The following is a 20,581-nucleotide window of genomic DNA, read 5'->3' as shown; positions in this document are numbered from 1 at the left end:
GTGGGAGGAAAACCGAGCTCCCAGAGGACACCCATTCTAACACACACAGACAGCACCCCAGGAACTGAACCCAGAGCTGTGGGCCACCCGCTGCCCTGCAGTCTCATCAGCTTCACTTTTTTAGATGAAGTATTTTTATGAATGGACATTTGTTGGGATGGCGACTGCTGTTAATGAAGTATAGCATTATCAATCAAATGGACCATTATACTAATTAAACAGATGTTAAGACATCTTGAGATTGCAGTGCAAGATACGCTTATTAATCTGTTGTTCTGGGAATTTTAATTGCGTTCGTGGATTTCTGCGGGTGTTTGAAAATAGTTGTTGTTCTTAAAGAAGCTAAATATTTTGTCTCCTTCATAAGGGTGTGTCTCTAAAAGGGGTATTAAAATTGCCTACAAACACCCACTAAAAATCTGTGTTCTGAAAAATAAAGCCTATAAAAAACCTTGCTCAGGATGTGTTTTTCCTCGAGCCAGTGCTGTAGTGCCGAGCATCAGGAAATCCCAGCTGACTTTCCTGACAGTGGGATTGCATCATCTCTGCAACAGTGCTTTTCTCTCTAGATCAATAACGCGCTTTTGATGGCTGCTGGAGACCATTACAAGACCTCTCTTGTTCTTCATCCTGCCATTGTTGACTGAGAGAGAAACAGGCAGACACCCCCCCTCTTGAAAAACACCTCAGCACTAGAGTGTAGCTGGTGGTCCCTAGTAAATTGTTTGACAGAAGGAACTCTGAGATTACATTTCCATCTCTTCTAATGCAGAAGGAGAGTGTTCTTGGTGACTTTAAAAAAAAAAAGACCAGAAAAAACCTTGGGAATCGTTATATTGAAAAATATTCAGCACAGAGGTTTCGCTTTTGCTTTTGACTGCTTCTGTGGTGGGCCCTGGCATCTCAGGCCTCTGTGTTGCACGATGGCTGTGCAGTAGCCCAGTTGTGAAAGGTGGCCCTTCCTGTGAGTGGTACTGTAGTTTCCTCTCAGTGGCACTGTGCCACAGCTGCAGGTGCAGTGATCCTGCTGGCCAAGATGGACTCCCTAATCAGCAGTGTAAATTTCGTGCTGTCTGCTGGTCTAGTTTAATGTGCAATCGACCGATTCTCATTTGTCTCCCGATAAGAGGGAGGCGTATATCTTGAGAGAACCAGCAGGAAAAGAAAATACAGCCCCAGCCCACTGCTCTGCTTTAAGACTCCCCTTATTCCAGCAGGGCTGTGACTGTCAGCGAGTGTCATAACCAAAGGATCCTTCTTGTCACAAGCTTGCCTTATAGAGACTCGCAGATAATAAAGAGCAGTAAATAGGGACGCCCTTCTAAAACCCTAACTGGGAAAAGACAAAAAACTCGCCAAAGAAAGTCTGTTGTACAGCAAGTTCCTCAGAACCCTTTCAGTGCTGAAGTGCTCTTCACAAGTATTTAAATGCTGCCTCCTGCAGGTCTGGAGAGTGGCCTGTTCTTTGTTCCTAGCACATCAGGAGACTCGGCTTCAGTCATGGGACTGTGACGACCCTGCATTCCGAGGAGGTGCACATGTGCTTCCTGTTGTTTTCATCACCGCTGCCTTTTTCTAGGCCTTAGGTTATCGCTGTCTTTAATCAGAAAATGCATTTTTTTTATTAAGGCAGTGTTTCCTAGAGGCTTGGCGCTGACCTGTGACCTCCGTGTTGTGGCAGGCGGGGTGATGCTGTGAGACGGTGCCGGAGACCAGCCGGACACAGCCTGCGGAACAAGCCTGCGGATTGTTCTCGGCAATCGGAGGCTTTCAGTTTCCATTTACTGTTAAAAGAGGGGAAAAGACTTCACGATGGGAGTCACGCGGCTCGGTTCATCCTTCCGTGTCGTTTTACGTGCTTTTGCTTTCACTTTGATAGCATTCTCGTCCCCTTTTTCTTTTAAGGTGTTTTGTTTTGGGGTTTGGATTGAAAGAATGCTTGGGAGGCCTTAGGGTTTGGATGTAGGAGTCCATTAAGCGTGTTGATGCAACTGGAGCAGAAGGGATCTTTTCCGAACTCGGGGACAAAACACAAATCTGCCAGCTGCCGGTGAGCGTGACGTCAGGGACAGCCGTGCCGGCGGGCGGGGTGATGAGACGGATCTGGGTGACCGACCAAAACGGCCACGCTTTGAAAAACTCTTCATTCATACGGGGGGTTGAACGCCTCTGCTGTCGCACCGTTCAGCGCCTGCCGTTTGCTCTTGATTACCTCTCGAGTCCTAATTTTGCTGTGCGCCGTGCAGACCCGTGTGTGTGTTGGGATTTTATGGAGGTGCAGAATGCTGCAAGTCTCCGTTATGTTCTCTATTTCTGTTCTTATCGGCGGTTATTAACCACACAGCTTTTTAATGATGAAAAAGCACTTCATTAACACGGTGCTCTTTAACTCTTACAACACTAACTCAGTAGCTGCCTAACCAACTGCCTACTCTCTATTTATTATACTATTTGCATATTCATGTACTGCATCATCTGTGCAGTACGGCACCCCGTAAGGATCACACCCTGCCAGTATCCTTACAGTCTCCCCCTCTGCTCGCTGTGTCAGACGGGGGCGTGCATCAGCCTCGCCAGGTGGACTCTGCAGTCTCCCCTGCGCCTCTCTGCTTCCTGCAGATGCCGTCGAAATTCATGCAAATCCAGCCTGCCTGTGCTGTGCAGGGAGCTGCAGCTTTAAAATGGCTCACGACTGCTAGCAAGGCCCCCAGCGTCTGAGCAGGATGGAGCTGTTAGGCCCCGGCATGATTTAAGTTGTAATTGGCAGTGGGGGAACTTTTCGCTGATGAGAAGAGCTCTGTTCGTTTTATTCAATGGGGCCATTAATACATTAAGGCCTTTGTGCAGGTGGCTGGGATGGCGTATTGATTAAATATGTTGTTGTGCTCTGACCCCTCTCCTTTTACATCTGCTGTAAAAGCTTTGCTCTTTGGAGCTGCAGCAGGTTTTAATGTCCCTAGAAGTCGGTTTCGGGAGGCTTGTTTAGCGCTTCAACCGGGAGGGTTTAAAGAGCGGCCAGGGCCATTCACATTAAAGACAAAAACCCAAATCTGCTCTGGCAGATAGTCCCACAGATGCCAGTAAGCAACTTTAATAAGAATGTTTCTGTTGTGTTCGTTCTAATCTGTTGAGAAGGAGAAAAACTGATTTTTTTTCTCCTCTAAGCTATGCCTTTGGGAGAGTGTGATGGGCCAGGATGCCAAGACCTACAGTTTCCACACGGCTTCAGTCCGTACTGTTGGATTAGACCGGTCATCTGTGCTTCTTCTGGACGTAGTTTCTTACTCTCGCTTCACAAGTGGAGTCACGGTTTAACAAATTGTTCTTCTGCATCCTGCTCAGAAAGAAAACTGCTGAATATCCTGCAGGTGCCTTCCTGCGGCGTGATTTATTGGTACTGTACCTTCAAGGTGTGTGTGGGCTGGAGGAGGGGACAGTGCATTCCTGAGTGGACAAGGCCACTCGCGTGAGGCCATTTTGTGCTGCACGTCCCTGTGTTTCAGAGTCCTGCAAGACTGTCATTGGAGACTTTTTATTCCTCTCTGATTTAGGATTTAAATTTAAAAAGATCAGGAAAGCTTTGTATTCAAGTCATGGCCAGTAGCTTTTACAGCAGTCATTTTTAATATTCATGAGATGTAAATTGCAATATTGATTTAGCTTAATAAAGCTAGTGATTCACTAAACACTTTGTATTATTTGGGGCCATTTTGTATAAAAGCCGAGATCCTCGTTCAAAGACGGAGATTTCTCTGTCTTTTTCTGGTATCTCCAGCACTCTTTGTGCTGCATTTCTAACTCCTGCAGCTGTTGTGCATTTAACACCTTTCTAACAAAATACTTTCCTTGTCACAACACACGCTGCCGAAGACGTAATTAATCTTGCAGCTGTAGCCCTTATTAGGAATCACCTCTTTCTTCAGAAAACTGTCAGGGATTGATAGAAATTTACCTGCCCCTGTGAGGCCGAGCAGAGAGCCCTGCTATTTAACAGTGTCCGCTTAAAGGGCGACATCGACTGTGGCATCTCGTTCGTGAACACTGCAGTTCTTAAAAATCCTTACTGGGAAACTCCCCCTCCCCCAGCCATGTCTGATATAACCGTATTCATACAGATCTCGGATTTAAAGAGAGTGAAAGTTTAAAACATGGGCTTTGTCACTAATATTATATCTCCTTGTCATCAGTACACCGAGGATTACTGTGGTGGAGAGCTTAGCATTCAGGTAGCTCCTTAAAATGCGCAGCCGTGCCTCGGCTGGGAGCGCTCACCGTGCAGCAGATCAGCCGTCGTGATGCGTTTATCATGTAGATGGCGTTTTGATTATGTAAATACAGAGGCTGCGGTGCCCGAGCTCAGGGCGGCCCAAGCTTCAGAATTTCAATTTCGCCTCTCTGCCCCGGTAACGCCCTTCACGGGGAACGTGGGGTTCTCAAGGAGCTGGGCCCCCAGGTGCTGGTTTAGAGCTCGAGTGCAATAGAGTGAAATCTCAAACGGCCGGGGTCCGCGTTGAGGTGTAGCTTGTGGCACAGAGCTGACGTGGGGGTCCGTAGCTGTGAGGGCGGTTTGGGCCGAGTCCTTACTGTACAGTGAAGCGGAAGCAATTGGAAGCTAAACGCAGGAGATTCTCATCACGCGTCACAGCAGAGCAGGCCGTTTGGCCCCTCAAGTCCTGTTCTGTAGCTTGTAGCGAGCTGATCCAAGGTTCGAGAGGCTGGAAGCAGTTCAGCAGACATGTCTCGACAGGAGCCCAGGTGTCAGCCTCCACAAGGCGGCCGGGGATCTTGTTCCACACTCCCACAACTCTTTGGGTAAGGAAATGCCTCCTGTTCTCGGTTTTCAAATGCGCATAGTTTCTACTTACAGTACACGCTCTCATATTCCACTGTCTCACCAAAGCCTTCCTTGGGGTTGATGCTCTCGGAGCCTCTGAGGATTTTGAATGCTTTGAATATCTTTTGGTTCGTGCCTGCCAGCTGTGGCCTGAGAGAATCGCGCCTAGGGTGGGGTATCATGTGGCGGGGTGTGGCCAGACTCCCAGCTTTCCCTGCAATCTCGAGGTCTGCACCCGGTGGAAGCAGAGGTTGCTGGAGAAAGGAAGTGCCTGCTTCCTGATAGTCAGCTGGGTGTTGGTGTTTCCAGGGATGTTTGTCTGCTCTGGCCACACAGCCTGCTCTAATTTGGCCTTGACTCTTATTGGCTAAAGGGAGCAATATACTGGCTTTTATCTGATTTACTGTAAATGTTATTTAAAATATGACTTGATGTTGCTTTTATTATCCGATTGCCATCTCTTAGGAAAGAGAGATCCCGAACACGTTTTGCCATATTGAGTCCATTTCAGAGCAGCTGGAGTGGCTGGACTTTTCCCCATGCGTGCTCTAGCTGGATGAATGTATAATGATGTGCAGCGGCTCTGAGCTTCACTGGGGGGCAGTTTGGTGTGCATCATCGTGACTGTGTGGCTGTACGATTTGCATTTCCCTTTACCATTTTAGAAGTCTGTGAATTAAAAAACAGAATTAATGAGTCTGAAATTCCATAGCAAATTCAGAGTTTTACCAATGGTAGCTTTCTCTGTGCTCTTGTTTCCAGAATGCTTTCAGGGGTCGGGTTTCGTACTGTACGGTGTGGAATGTCTGCTGGCTAATTTTAAGCCGGTATGTGCAGTGAGTGCTGTGTACTGTATCTTGCTGCGCACACATGGCAACTTCATTCCTTCTGCATAGCCAGCTGGGCTTTTAAAGTATCCTACTACGTTATTAAGTTGAGGGCATACATTTTGCTTGGATTTCATTACCAGTCCGTTTTATAACTTGTTTGTTTTGAGTCGCCTTTGCCCAAAGAAACTGACAGAAAGTGTTCATTTCCCAGGTTCCGTTTGTCACACCTGAGCGTTCAGCTAGATTTGACTGGATGGTACTGTAGATGCTTTCTTCCAGGAAGAAATGTGACTGTGTGAAAGCAAGGACCTGACAGTGGGGAAAAATTAAACCACTCAAGTTTGATCACAGATCTTCTCAGTCGAGGGCATGTCTTAGGAGATCCTTCCATGTTTGTGTGCCCTCATAGCTTTAGGAGGCCTTAAACCTGTTGTGTTACTTGGACATTTTAAACTGGGAGCAGTGGGAAACACCTGGCCTGTCCATTTGCTGCACAACACCAACCATCCCCATTCGAGTTCCCTTCTATTCCAATAAATCTTCTGCTTTTGACTGCAGTGAAAGAATTCTTATCTTCTTCCATATCGGCAATGCTACCATTTCACCTTTTTAAAAACCTCACCTGCAAAAAATGTCATTTTTTTTCTCTGGGTCAAATAATTAAAGGAAGGTGGGCATCGGTGTCTTCTGGTCTTTGCACAGCTCAATGTTTGTCGTTTCAAAAGACGGACGCAGGAAAGTGAGTTCATGAATTAGAAGCATGTTAAAGGATCCTAAAGTATTTTAAAGCAACAGGGAAAAAAACCCCATCCAAAATACAATTGACAGTTGTATCTCCGAGAAGGGCTTTAGTTCTTCTACACCGGCCTGCGAGCTAGACGGCAAACTATTTCCTGATCCGACGGTCAGTATCAGGAAGAGAGCCCAGCGCCGGTGGTTTTAATGGGCCTTCGGCTGCGGGCGGGCGGAGGAGGAGCTCATTGGCTCGGAGCAGCGCAGCTGTATGAGGTACAGTAGGGACAATCAAAGACCAGTTCTGGCTCCAGTGTGGCCTCAAGTGCTGTGGCTTCTGCAGATCCGCCCGCTGCCCTGGCGATGTGGACGGGTTCCCTGGGCAGTTCTGGACAGTCCCGCGTGTGAACCTCTGGGGGTGGGCCGGTGTGCCACTCCTGGCCCGGCGGCCTGCGGACCAGGAGCCCTCGGCTTCCTTCCCATCACCGGCCACCCGTAGGCGCTGGGGGCGCTGTGTGAACCTTCGATGCTTGTTCATTGTAGCTGCTGGAGAGCTTTTTACTATTCTCTCCCGAATTGTTCTTAAATATAAAAGGCAGTTAAGTCTGAAAACCAACGTATGACGAGAAAGTGAATGTCAGACCAGGTATGCAAGAGTTATATCTAAAGGTTTTTGTTTAATGAGCCATGTTTCTTTTAAATGATAATAATTAATAACACCAAACAGCAGCCTTGAAGGATTCTTGAACTTTGGTCTTAATACTTTTTGTATTTTTCAAAGAAATAGAAAGCAATTTAAAGTTTTCTATGTGAATTGGTTTGAAAACTAATGCAATTCTTACTGTATTCTTAATTTAAAATCCTTTCTCTTCCTTTTTTTGCCATGCCAACATCCAGGGTGTATCGTATTCAGGGAAACAATAGACATTTCTTTGCATGACAATCCCTTTCCAAGAGAGATTTTGCTCGAACTACCGGGCTAACAGTCTTGATCCGTGTGAAAATGAAACTGCTATTTAAGTAGGAGAATTAATTCAGAGGGACTTTGAAACAACATTTTAACATAACAAATGGTCCAATGTTCACCTCGGCTTCTTTATCTTATGCATTTATCATGTTTTTTTTATTAGGCCTAATAAATGTGAAGCACTGAGTTTCCTAATTTTGTCATCTGAGGAAAAAGTGTTAATCAATCTGTGTGTACTCCAATAGCTGTCCAAGAGAACATCTAATTGCATTAATGCAGTGACTCACCAGAGCCTGACACTCATAAGTTATATGTTGTTAGAGGGAAATTAGCTCATACATTGACTGCATTACTGCATTTCAGTTTCACTTGCTCAGCCTCCTCCTGCTACCCCTTAACATCAGCTGCAACCTTGCCAGGCACAGCTCTTATACTGTACTGGCACTGGGATAGAATGCAGACCCTTTCCCCTGCATGCAAAACCATAGCTGAGAGCACCGAGTGGAGCGTCACACCATGAGTTCAAGACCAGAGAATACAATATTCACACACTGTCCCTCATGCATGGATAGAACTGGCGTTTGGCATCTCAGAATGTTAAAAATAGATGTACATGCTTTGTCTGAGCTTCCTTTAGTCAATTAACTGCTTGCTACATATTGTGTGTTGCCAAAAAACACATAGATTCACACTGAAGTCCTGTTCAACTGAATGTGCTCGGTGAGAAGTCAAGAAAGAGCCGTTTGTATCGACTAAAGGTCATTCTTTGTTTTACTGAACTGAATTCGGAAGCTCTGCCATTTTTATCTAAAAACGCAACGAAAGGGCACCGTGCAATGTAACTGGCCTCAGGGGGCTTTAACAGTGAGGAACTGCACATTCAGTAAGTGATTCACTGGTATTGCAGTTCTGCAAGCATGGCATTTGGTTTGAATATTCCTGGTATTCAACATCCCACTGTCACACTGAAGCAGTGAAGGCTGGGTTTTACAGTAGAGTTTCCTAGGAGTTTGCAAAAAACAGAAAACCATATTTGACTACTTTTTATTTGCCAAATTAAAAACTGGATGCATTGACTTCAAAACAGTTTTTTTTTGTTTCTTTTTCCTAAGTGGATTCAGTTTCTAAAATTTTCAGCTCCGAGTTGTAAATTTGACAGTGAATTTCAGCGTGCCCTGGAATCGTTGTTGAGTCGGCTGTGTGCGTCTTGTGTTTGTTGCCGAGATCAGTTGTTTCTTGGTTCGGTGTTGCTGTGCCAGAACGTGAAGACTTGACCACAGTGAAATGGATCTCTTAACAGATGAACGTGCACTTTCCGTTCTTTATCTCATCCCGTTGGGCATGAGGAGTGTATTCTGTGACGTGCTGGAGGCTTTCATCTTTGCCTCTTGGAAACCAGCACTGAAGCCTCACAGCCCATGGGTCCCGGGTTTCATTCCAGTCTGGGCTGCCCTCTGGGTGGAGTTTGCATGTTCTCCATAGCCTTTTCTTCATGTCTACCCCTTTCCTCCCACCTCTCACGTGTGCCGTCTAGGTTAATCGGTGTCTCTGATTTGTCCCTCTGAGCACATGCACCCAGTGATCGACTGGTTTCCATCCAGGGCTTAGTCCCACCTTTGCCCTTTGCTTTAAGAACGGGCTTCGAGTTGCTGTAACCCTGACAAGGATTAAGGGACTTTTTATTTCTACACCGCCTGGATGAATTGCTCTGTTTCACTCCCCAACCTACAGGATGCAGTATTTAGTGAACCCTGTATTTTCTCAACTGGAAGAGAACTAAACAGGAAATAAGAGAGCACCCTGCTGGGTTTTCTCTGGTATGTTCTATGAATGTGGAGCAGGGCGGATCATTCTTCAGGGCCTCACATGTACAATGGTTAAGCACCACTGACAGTGTGGTATTTGTCTCCATTAGCCAGACAGGAAAGCAGACGGGAAGAATGCTTTCATGAGGGATTCTGTCCCTTACTGTTGTGTGAGCCAATTACTTGTTCATATAGTCAGTGGTGATTATGTTACACAGTGTGTAGCTCAAGGGTAACCATCAAATGTTCCTTGCAATATAAAATTCACATAATTAAATTTTAAATCAACACCAATCCAAGTATTTGAATGCAGATGGCTTGAGAAACTTTCCGTTTCTTAAGTGTTGGTTTTGTGACTGATGTGGTAAATTGCACGATGAGCCGAAGGTTCCCATGCTTTGTGGGTCTCTCTCGTCTGCGGACCGCCCCGGGCAGCGTCTGCGGAGGGCTTCCTCTGCTGGGACCACCGGGCGAAAACGGGAGCCGGACTGTCGATTTTGTCAGCGCAGTGCCTGTTGTTCCCAGGTCAGCTCAACCCATCACCCGGACAGGGAATCTATACAGCCTTCATTCCCAAAATCGAGCACCGTGGCAAAACCACATTTCTCCTCTAGGACGGAATCTGGCTCCCAGCATTCCTACGGTATGAAAAAAAATGGGAATCAGCTGCAGGTTAATGCACTAGCACTTCCCAAGTCCCTCGCTGTTCTTCCCTTCTTGAGGATGAACAGTTTTTGAGCCCAGCGGGGAACTTGTTCCTGTTTAAACTGTGAAAACCCCGCCGTTTCTCTTGAGCGGAATCGCCAAAGCAAACACATATATTGAGCACCCTTCTCGTGATTGTATTGCCAGAAGTCGAAACGTGAGCAATTTAAATGTAACCCCATTTTAATTTGACATTTTCTTAATCTCTTGTTCGCATTTGAGCTGGAGATGTTTTGGGATGTCTGAGGTGAAATGCCTTCATTAACGCCAATCCTGCTGTGATTTTCTGCTGATCCTTAACGAGCCCTCTTCCCACAGCCTTGGGTGTGTGTGTGTGTCCATTGCTCAATAAACACTAAATTAGCAGAAGAGAAGGAAGTGTCACAGCTTGACCACGTGCCTCATGCCCTTCGACTGTCAGGGGCAAATAATTTACAACCTCGCAGAGCACGGGAACCGCAGTTCCCCTGTTTTGCATTTATGATTAAATTGCTGTAGCTTATTTATGTGCATTCCACCATTTGACACTGACCTGTCTGATCATGATGTGCAGTCTTAAATAAACCTCAGTTCATTTTCTGAAAAATCCCTAAAACTCCTCGTACAGCTGTGACAAGAAAACAGCACAGGAAAAGGAAGACCATCGTACTCTGATGCCCTGATCATCCCTAATTATTTTGCCTAACCTGTGATTATTTCATACAGTAGTGCAATTAATGGTAGCTGTATACTGTCAAAGCAAAAAGGAGGATATAGCTGTTCAGAAAATGGAAAAAAATAAATAAATTGTCGAGCGCAATGCAGTTGGCGAGTGGTAATTAGCATGCAGAAGTGGCGAGTTAAAAGACATTAGGAAGCTCGTTACAGTATCTAGGTACCGTTAATGGCTGAGGCTGCTCTGAAGCCAGCTCTTGACAGCCCCCGCACAGCTAGTGCGCTTCTTTGAAGTGCTGTGCTCCCGCACGCGCGCAGGAAGCCCTGGAGTTTGAGCTCTGCGGCGCCCTGTTTGGTGCCGTACCGTGATTATCCTCACAGGGCCTGTGGACCGGCATCGTGCTGAGCGGTTGTGGGACTTCTTCCACAGCTCGGAATAACAAAGTGTTCCGGCAGGGGTTGGAGGGTCTGGCCGCTGTGCTCGGCGGTGAAGTGGCTGATGAAGGACGTTGGGGGCGGGGGTGGTAATCATTGTCACGATCACCCAAGCCACATGTTCCGTTTCAAGTTCTAATCCTTTAGTAAGTCGCCATTCAGCAGGCAGCTTGTGCAGCAGGAGTTTCAACGTGAGTGGACAGGAAATCGATTTCACATTTGTGATAATCCACACAAAATCATCTATGAAGGGTAATCTGGAAAAAAATGCATCTTTTCAGCCTTGTTTCTAGTTTAAGTGCTTTATAGTTTGTGCCGTCATCTATCCTTTCAGGTCCTCGTCTTAGAACTGATTTTTTTATAGGCGGAAAGAAGGTTATACAATGAAGCAGCAGAGATCTGAGCTTTTATGAAACGCAGCTGTTCCAGGCAAAATGTTATCATGTGCTTTTGCTTCAGACCTCTAGAATGCACGTTAATGTTTCCAGAGAGCCTGCTTCCCTCTATAAGCAGGCTCTGACACATTTTCCCAATTTCGTAAGTGAAAAACAAGGCTGGCTGTGGTCATTACGACTTTTCTTCCTCTCATTGATTCAGGCCTCGTGCTCACAGCGCATGAGAGATCATCGGGTTCAGCTTATGTGCCCCCGTCTTCCCATAATGAGCACAGGAATCAATTTATTGACTCTTTATGACATGCTAGTAAATTCTTTATCTTCCCTTACAGTACAGCAGGCTGTCTTGCAAAACTACTGAAGTGTGAAATACAGTCACCCAAAGGGCAGGACTGGCGTTGGGAGGGGGGTGCCAGTCTAGTTGGGAATGTGACAGCACAAAAACAATTCATTGCGCTCCACACCACAAAACTGGGACACCTTTTAGCAGGTGACCCCTTGTGTCAAGGCAGGTGGTTTGTGTTATTTGTGACAGAATTCTTCAGAATGTTAAATATTTTATTCTGGTGCGAGGATTCTGAGATGCCGATGTTTTTTATTCTGGCACTGGCAGTGTCAAAGGATATTTCTCTTGATATTGAACATTCTCACTCTATGGCTGCTGGTGCTGCTGTTTAGCAGCAAAGTCTTAAATCAAAACATTAGTGCATTGTTATTCAGAAGCTCCCCCAATTTTTTAGTTATTCTGTAAGTACAGAATTTTTTTTTTCCGTTGTTGCATGCATTTCACAGACATCATCACTGGCCCGGGCTGATTCATTTCTCCAGATGGCTTGTTTGTACCTGAGTGCACACCGCAGGTTTGGAAGCAGGCACCTCCCTGTGGTTTTAGATGAGTGCTGGGCTGGAGGATTGGTGGGGGCTTTTGTGCAGACATGAAGCGGCTGTGCTACTCGAAAGGAGAAGATGGCAGCAGAATAAAAAACCTTGTTTCGGTATTGTTTTGCAATGCATTTTTTTAGGTTCTCATAGCAACACGTATGCTGTATTGGGGTATTGCCTGTTGCTGTGGAAGACTACAGCTCTGGGGTTCCCAGTCCTGGGGGAGGTCATTCCTGCTGAGGTCTTTCCTTCCTCTCAGACCTTAGAGACCTTAAGTTCTCCATAGTTAAAAGGTAGAATGTTTTAAATCATGTTTAGAAATAACCTTGTGTATCTTGGCTAATTTCACAACATTGTACTGCTAGTACAATGCGTTGCTATGATTTACATGGACAAAACAGTGCTTTGTTCAAACAAGAGATCTATTGTGTCATTGAAGGTGGGGTTTTTCAATTCACTGTCCTCACTAGACATTTGGGGGAATCCTAATAAATTCTTTTGTACTTTGGATTAGATGAGTACTTCTCCAGCTGGAAGCTAAATTTCCTAGTGTCTGTTACCTTAAAGGCCTTACATGAATGGTGTATGAATCACTTAATTGCATTTTCATTGTGTAATTTCTTGTTTTGTTGTGGTTTGGCATTTTTTTCCCTACCAGTACTAATCACATACTGTATCCAGTGCATGCATGTTTTCACTCTTAGTTTTCTTTTGATTTTATGAGGTTTAATTCCTAAAAAATATACAGATGGTATATTGTGAGGGATCAGTTGGTTGTACTTCATAGGCATCTGACTAGTCATGTTTTGAAACTACGAATAGTCTTCTGCTTCTTTGGAAAGCTGTGCTGTAGACACTGAGTGCACCTGGGCTCATGCAGTCAAATAAATAATGAATTCTTCCTAGGGGAACCATATTCAAAAGATTAACTTACAATCCAGTTGACAAGAGGAAGTGAAAAACAAAAGTTATTTTTGGTACTGTTAGCATAGAAAAGCTATGTTTTTGAAAAGATATGGTTAATGCCCATTTTCCCATTAAAGAATTCTTTCATCTTGCTTGTACTCTATGACTAAAGTGCACTGTAAGTGTCACCACTCATCAGTGAGGTTATAATTAACATCCTGCTGCATTTGCCTTCCTAATTACCTATTAGTAATTCATGTCTTAAGCTTCTGAGAGACCGCTTAGACAGGATTCAAATGAAAAATGAAAAATGAATGATAAGAAGATCCATGTTTAATGGCATGATGGTCAGAGCTTCTGCCTGGTGCTTTCCTCCAACCTTCCAAGAAACATTCTGGCTAGGTTAATACATGTCTGTGCACGTGCCCTGTGATGTACTGGTGTCCAGCCCAAGGTAGTGAGTGACCTGCTGAGAAGGAATAGATGGATGTATTGTTTCAGGTTGTTTAGCAACTAGAGCACTCGCTTTAATACTCTTTTAATAAAACAACAGCATTGTTCGGATTGCCGACTTGTACAGAACAGTAATTTAGACTTGATTCACCAACTTTCAGCAGCAAGACTTTCATACGTCTCCAGTGCGATTCATAGCTGTGGAATAAAGTCACAAGATGGAGCAGCCAAGATAAAAATGTACTATTCGTCAAAGCCGAACGCTACAGTGGAGATGCAGCTAAATGAAATGGTGATAAGATCATGTATATGTCAGTCATTCCATTGAAGCCTGTGATGCTCTGAAATAGAATGTTTTCTCTTTGGTACCTGAGATAGAGAGAGTGGCAGCCCACATGTCACGAAGGGTCATTTGCTATCCTGAAAAATTATTTCAGCCTGAGCGAAGGAGCTTAACTCAGGAGTTAATGCCTGAGTTAATAGTGAGTATGTGTGGGAGAAACTGCATCTACTGTACGAAGCATGAATCACCCCGAGCAGATGAAAGCTCTGCTTTCGGAAACCAGCCTCCTGATGAGCAATCTCTCCGGCTGAAGTCAAAGGGGGCTGTTTGACTTTGCCTAAATTAACAGCGCTGACGCGGGGAGATCGGGGCGGTGGATTACAAATTATGGAGGAGCAGCTGCTTCAGCGTGACTACACAGGGACAACTCCGTGCTGAGCTCAGAGCTTTTAATAAATAATAAGAACGCAAGGGTAACCCTAAAAGGAGAAGCAAATCTTCTCATTTCCTGCCCAATATGCTTCACATGCGGAAGAGACTTTTTATATTGTGCCATCAGCTCCGGGAGGAAAAGGATCCTCATGTCCCATGACGGTGGAAAAGCTAAGGAGTTTGGTCACCCCCAGCTGCCCTGTAGGTTTCTGGATCTCCTGCCATGGTCTGGAGATCCAGCTGGATCGCCTACAGCTTTCCATTTCTCCGGCCTGACGAAGGATGCTTTTCAGCTTGGGCTGTCAGCTTCGGGCATTCATGACTTGGGGTTCAGATTATTATAAGGGTACCCCCATGCCCCTGAGAGCAGATGGCAGAAATACGAGATATAAAAAGGCTACCCCACATCAAATTATAGGTTGGAGACTGACCCTCTATTCCTAATGTCTTACTCACCCTGTGTTACCTGTCTGACACTTCGTGTTGGTCACTCTGTTCTGATCAGATCCCATATATGAATAACCTTCTAAAGAGAGTCATCGCCCCCCCCTTCCACTTCCATTGTATGAGATGTAGGAGTTGGGGGTTAATAATAGACGCTGAAGGGTTTCCAAGAAGGTTAAGTGGAAATGCTAATGTAATTCTGCACCCTTTCTCCTTGGGCTCTGGGGTCTGAGTTTGACTTGGACAACAAATTGACACACCGATCCCAGTTTCGCCCTCTCTTCAAATCGATTCCACTAATAAACACCGAGCATCCCTTCCAGGACATGTGTCGATGTCAGATCCAGACTGAAACAGCTGGGCTGGAGGAGGGGAGTTTACCTGCATCTGCACTCTGGAGCGATCACATCCTGTTTTGTTTTTTTGACTGTTTCATACTTCAGTGAAACAAGCTGATCCCTTCGCCACCCGGTGCTGCCCGGTGACCTGAGAGGCTGGCTGACCGTGCTCTCTGGCCGAGCCGCAGTCTCGCCGCGGCCAGCTGCGGAAATCTCCGTCCACGACGGAGCTCTTCTAAAAATAGTCTCCCCTCCCTCCCGCGCTTCGCCTTTTCCAAATCTGCTGCATTATTGATTTTTATCAGGAGAGCTCACAGCAGGGGTGCTCTTTCCGAGCCATCCTTTGGGCTGATAGCCCTTCACAGCGAATGTCCAACAAGTCCACTGCAGTGCAGTTTTTTCACTCAAAGAGCCTTCTGTTTTTTTTTTTTATTTCCGTGCATGCTGCCCAGGTCTTTAAATAAAGGTGTCTGTGGAGTGGGGGGCAGAGCAGTGTCATTGGGAGTGCTTAATAAGTGGAATAACCAGTAAATTAGCAGGGAGACTGCTGATCATACCAGCCTGAATACTTTCCTAATCCCTTCAGAGGCACTGATGGAAGATATTCCGAGTGGGAGGGTTTTCCGAACAGGGTTCTGATTATTTTTCCACCCGGAAGGGGGGGGGAGTTAAATATTGTTTCTGAAAGAAAAGGGGGAGAATGTATAATACATCACTTTATTTGAAGGACACTTATACAAAATAAATGACATGTAATATCAGCTATGGCTGGAACGTTTCGACTCGGCTGTTGTGGTTTAATGGGGTATGTAGTTTACCATGGTGCCTTTTCTGATCCTGGTTCACCTAAGATGGAATGAGCACAGAGGAAACTAAAGTAAAAATGAAATGTCCGACGCGTGCACCGATTGCAAGCATGCTCGTTCCTGCAGCGGTGCGGACTCGGCGTGCAGTGAGGAGGCCTGGGTACAGCCCGCCTGCGCTGTTGCTGGTTTGTTTGTGTTGTTGCTAAGCCAACTCCTCACTTGGGCTAGGCAGCCCCTCTCCGCTCGGCTGCCTTGGTACCGGCCCTGACTTGTGCGAGGCGGAGGCACTCGTTGACCTTCCACGCCTGACCGGGGGACGATCCTTCGCCGCGCGCCAGCAGCAGCTGTGTCTATTAATAACTCTCCGCCGCCTCTGATCCCCTCCATCTGCAGGGCTTTGCGCCTCCGGCTCGTGTTAGGAGCCCAGCACCTGCGCCTGCGGCCTGGCGGCATGTCAGGCGGCATTTTGAATTTCTTATTAAATGAAAAGAAATACCTGTTAGTGTAAGGGGGGGGGGGGGGGGTGTCTGCGACCCCTGACCCCTGGCAGTGTGGAAACGTGCCAGATTAACAACAGGTGGTTCGGTTTAGAAGAGCTTTTTATTTCTTTTTGCATCCTCTGCCAGTTTGGTTACCCAGTCCAGGTCTCGCCCTTGGGGTCGTCGCTTTGTCCAAAGGTGTTGCCCTTCAGCTCCCTGGGGCCGAGCACGTCTGGTCAACACGGATACGGACAGGCTGCCGCGGTGCGAGACAGGTGGCGATCCCGATGCTCTGGCTAGCCTGCTTGTCGGGGTACAGGAACAGGGGTTGCCAGTGGGTTTTTACAGTAGTTAGGTTGGCACACCTTTGCCCAAACATCCTGCAAGGTGTGTTCAATCACCAGATTCAACTATGACACTTTCACCCACACATGTCGCATGTTGATATCCTCTTAGCAATTTTTTGCTTTGCCTTGGAAAACAGGTAAAGAAGCTCCACTAAGTGTGTCTATATTCCATGTGCATCAACGCAATGCCACTGGAGTGCTCCTCGCCTGCCTGAGTCCGGGATCCCTGTGGAAAGGGGTCGGCTGTCTCAGTACTGATCCCTCTCTTTGTTTTCTGGCCCGTTTGATGGCACTGGGATTTCATTCTCACGTTGGCACGGTTTGGTATTTGGTAAAAGAGTTACAGTCTCTGTTACAGACTCGAAAAAGTGCCGTCCCCTCCGCCCTGCACCCGGAGCAAATTTCAGATGAAGACGGCAGTTCTGCTCGGCAAGTCATGCCATGCTTGTTGAGTTGGGGTCTTTTTCTCCGAGAGGGAGAAGTGGGGGGGGTGAGGGGTCCCCCTGTAATTGTATCACGGGGATACCTCCTGCTAGGATGGCACGTGCAGTTGTCCCCGGCAGGCCATTCTGTGCCCACTGCCCGATGTGTCAGTGGCAGAGCTGAGTCCTTTCCACCCTGCTGCAGACACTCTTTCTCTGGGTCTGAGTGCTGATGGCTCTCTGTCAGTGTCTCGGACTGTCTGGGGTGAGCATTGGCTCCGTGACGTCGTGCTGCTCATTACTGCTCTGTGAATGTCAGTTTGTTGACCTGCAGAACATATGGAGGGTTCTAGAAGAGAGGAGGCCATTCGGGTCTGTAGATTGATCGCAGCTTATTGATCTGATGATCTCATTCAGGCCTTCCTCATTGGCTTCAATGAAATGGTTCTGCCCAGAATCCCACAGTCCTTTGTGTAAAGGAATACTATTGCCAGTTTTAAATATACTTCCTTGGGTTTCACCGTTGATTCTGCGAAACTCCTCGAATTCATCAGTGCCCTTGAAGTTTTTGGATACTTGATACTGTACTCGAGTCAGATCTACTTAAGTCGGGTCGCATTGTGTTTGGATATTAAAGGACACTGTTGGCATGTTTTTAGTAAACCTTAAAATGCAGAGACATGGCTTCATCGCAGTGTGAGGTGACAGGTGTCGCATTCTGGCCGTCATGCCTGCCTCACAGTGCCACTGCTATCCCCTGTGATGTGGGAGCTCATTACTAAGAAACGGAGTTGCTCAGGTTTGCCCAGTTTAACAGCAGGCTGGTGCCCCAGTTCTGCACTACCTGCGTGGCAGAAATGGACAGCTGTCAGAGCCATTCCCTGCATACAGTATTTGCTTGGCTCTTCAGCAGCAGAGGACATTTGGTGTCCGTTAATACTGTATGTCCCCCAGGAATGACTCTAAACTAAAGCGTTAGATGTTATGTGCTTTCACTGAACTAATGTGTTTTTTTGTCTTTTTCTTCTTTCCTAAAGCGATTGTGAACCCCAAGAATCCAAAGGAATCCCCCAAATCCTTCAGCTTTGACTACTCCTACTGGTCGCATACCTCGGTAAGGCAGCTGGGTCATGTGAGGTTGTTCGGGTAGGGAGGTCAAGGGCTCCTCTGAATGTCCCGAATGCCAGCCCGGTTTCATGTGGCGGTGTCTTTGGTGTGCGTTCTTCACATGCTGCAGGGCGGACAGCACACCCCCGTACTGTTATTAGGGAAACATTTGCACTGCAGTGATATAAGAATGGACAGAAAATGGGGGACCTCATTTTCAGTGCTAGATTTTTAGAAGAAAGTGGAAAGTAGCTAAGCCTTAAACCCCTGTACCTGTCCTTTTTCTCGTTGGTTCTATTCATTTGCTCTCCTTTAAACTTGAATGTATTAAATCTCATTAAGTATACAAAGCGTTTTTAAAAAAATATGGTTTCTCGTTATTTATCATCTTCATTTTAGAATGTTTCCCCTTTTACAAACAAACAGTGCTTAAAAGCAGCTAGTTATCAAGCCCATTGTTCTGCAACATCCTTGTTAATATCAAGCCTTTATTATGTCACCATTTAATTGCATAATTACAATCATTTATCAATGTGTCGAAACAACACTTAGTATTACTATCCAGAGGTAATTAAAATGCATAAAATGTGTGAGGCAATTAAAGGCAGTTTCTTTTCTATGCTTCAGAGTATGTTAACAATCCCACACAGAAGGGTTAGCATTAATTTATCGATTCATAAAAAAAAGAAAATATTTAGTTTCAACCTTCTGACACTTTACAGAAGGACATTTACTGCAGGATTTTTCCACTTTTCCCAAAGAGTTTCCATGGCTTCCTATGGACTCGCTCTTTATTGCCTGCTACCCCAGCTGCAGCAAAGGCTGAGGATGCTTTCATTCAGCCTAGGCCTCGGAACAAGTCATGTCGCTGTAGTCTCTTTAGATTAGATAGATAATACTTTATTAATCCCGTAGGGAAATTGATGAGATTACCAGGTGACTGTAGTTTAGGATTCGGATTAGGATCCCCAATAAGGCTGAGTGTATAAGGAGTAATAGTGGACAGCGGAGAATACCGTAGTGTCCCAGACATTCCTCATTTTGTCATGGTGTTCCCACGGGAAGGCTTGAAGTTGAACTGTAAGCAAGAGCTCTCCGTTCACCTTCGGGGCTTCCCTGCTCCTCTCCTCCCTGGCAGATAGAAGACCCCTGCTTCGCCTCGCAGTGTCGGGTGTACAATGACATCGGGAAGGAGATGCTGCAGCACGCCTTCGAGGGCTACAACGTCTGCATCTTCGCCTACGGGCAGACCGGGGCCGGGAAGTCCTACACCATGATGGGGAAGCAGGAGGAAGGCCAGGAAGGGATCATCCCACAGGTACCATCGCATCCGGCTTTTACACAAGGAGCGTAAAGAAGCTTTCAGCCCCGAGGAGGGCTCTCCGTCCACCCCAGCGTGTGTGGGAGCTGCTGAGGCATTAATCCGGGGATCTCAGCCAGCTGCTGTTTTTAAAGGAGCGCTAGGTATCGGCTTCAACAGCTTGCCTCAGTGGGTTGGCCCAGATGCCCTGTATTCTTCACGTAAAGAAGTGTCTCCTGTTTTAAATAATTAGTGTGCTCCTGTTGCGAGTTTGCTTGCATCCTGTAGCTTTATATTTGCCTTTGGGGAGTTTGAATACTCGAGTCCCCAAGACCAAAGACATTTGTTTCTTTTTTGAAATATCACGGTAACATATCGCTTTGAGCCTAAGGCTTGATCACCAGTTACTGTTCTTCGCTGGTGCACTGTACTGTATACCATGTGCAAGTGGAACCTGCCTGTGTGAAGTGTGTTTTGGGAGAAGGGCGCTGTATGAAATCAGAGCTGCCTCCTGTATGTACTGTACACTAGAAAGCAGGTTCTGTAGGTGTCTCGTCACAGAAATAGCTCAGGACAAGGACAAGAGTCTCCACTTCTAAGTATCCACGAGGCCAGCCTTTTTTTCATCCATGTTCCCCAGTGAACAAAGCTTCCGGCTTTGTAATGGCCGAATCCATCTAGCTAATTTTCAGGAGTGCTGGCTGTAGCTTCTTAAAAGCTTTTCCTGAAAGCTTTTCTGTGAGATGAGAAACCTCATCACTGGGACCTGACCTGCGGGAGCCCGGTGTTTTAGGGTGAGGGATTAGGCAGAGAAGTCGGTGACACTCAGCTCGCGCACACCTGGCTTGTTTTCAGCAGAAGCTCCAGCTGTCCAGGTCTGTTCCGATTCCCAGTCCCCCACTGTGAAATGACTCACTCCAGCCTATTCGCCTGTCAACACTCACAACAGATTTGTACAGAAGACCTTTAAATAACTTCCATTCTCATTGTCTATCTCTGTATTTTTGTGTTCTAGAAACAAAGCG

General features: G+C 46.3%; 1 protein-coding gene across 12 annotated transcripts in view; it reads left to right on the top strand.

The window, feature by feature from the left end:
- Positions 1-20,581, top strand: part of kif1b (kinesin family member 1B) — a 93,002-nt gene that overhangs the window by 7,550 nt on the left and 64,871 nt on the right. For all 12 annotated transcript variants that reach the window (XM_088617027.1, XM_088617028.1, XM_088617032.1 and 9 more), the window contains exons 3-4: positions 18,187-18,263; positions 19,395-19,574. In XM_088617027.1, the coding sequence (XP_088473153.1) occupies positions 18,187-18,263; positions 19,395-19,574 (257 nt within the window). The remainder of the gene's footprint in view (positions 1-18,186; positions 18,264-19,394; positions 19,575-20,581) is intronic.

Source organism: Lepisosteus platostomus, chromosome 23 (assembly GCF_059453375.1).
Source record: "Lepisosteus platostomus isolate fLepPlt1 chromosome 23, fLepPlt1.hap1, whole genome shotgun sequence".
Classification (NCBI taxonomy): domain Eukaryota; kingdom Metazoa; phylum Chordata; class Actinopteri; order Semionotiformes; family Lepisosteidae; genus Lepisosteus; species Lepisosteus platostomus.
This window is presented reverse-complemented; position numbering and strand designations above follow the sequence as displayed.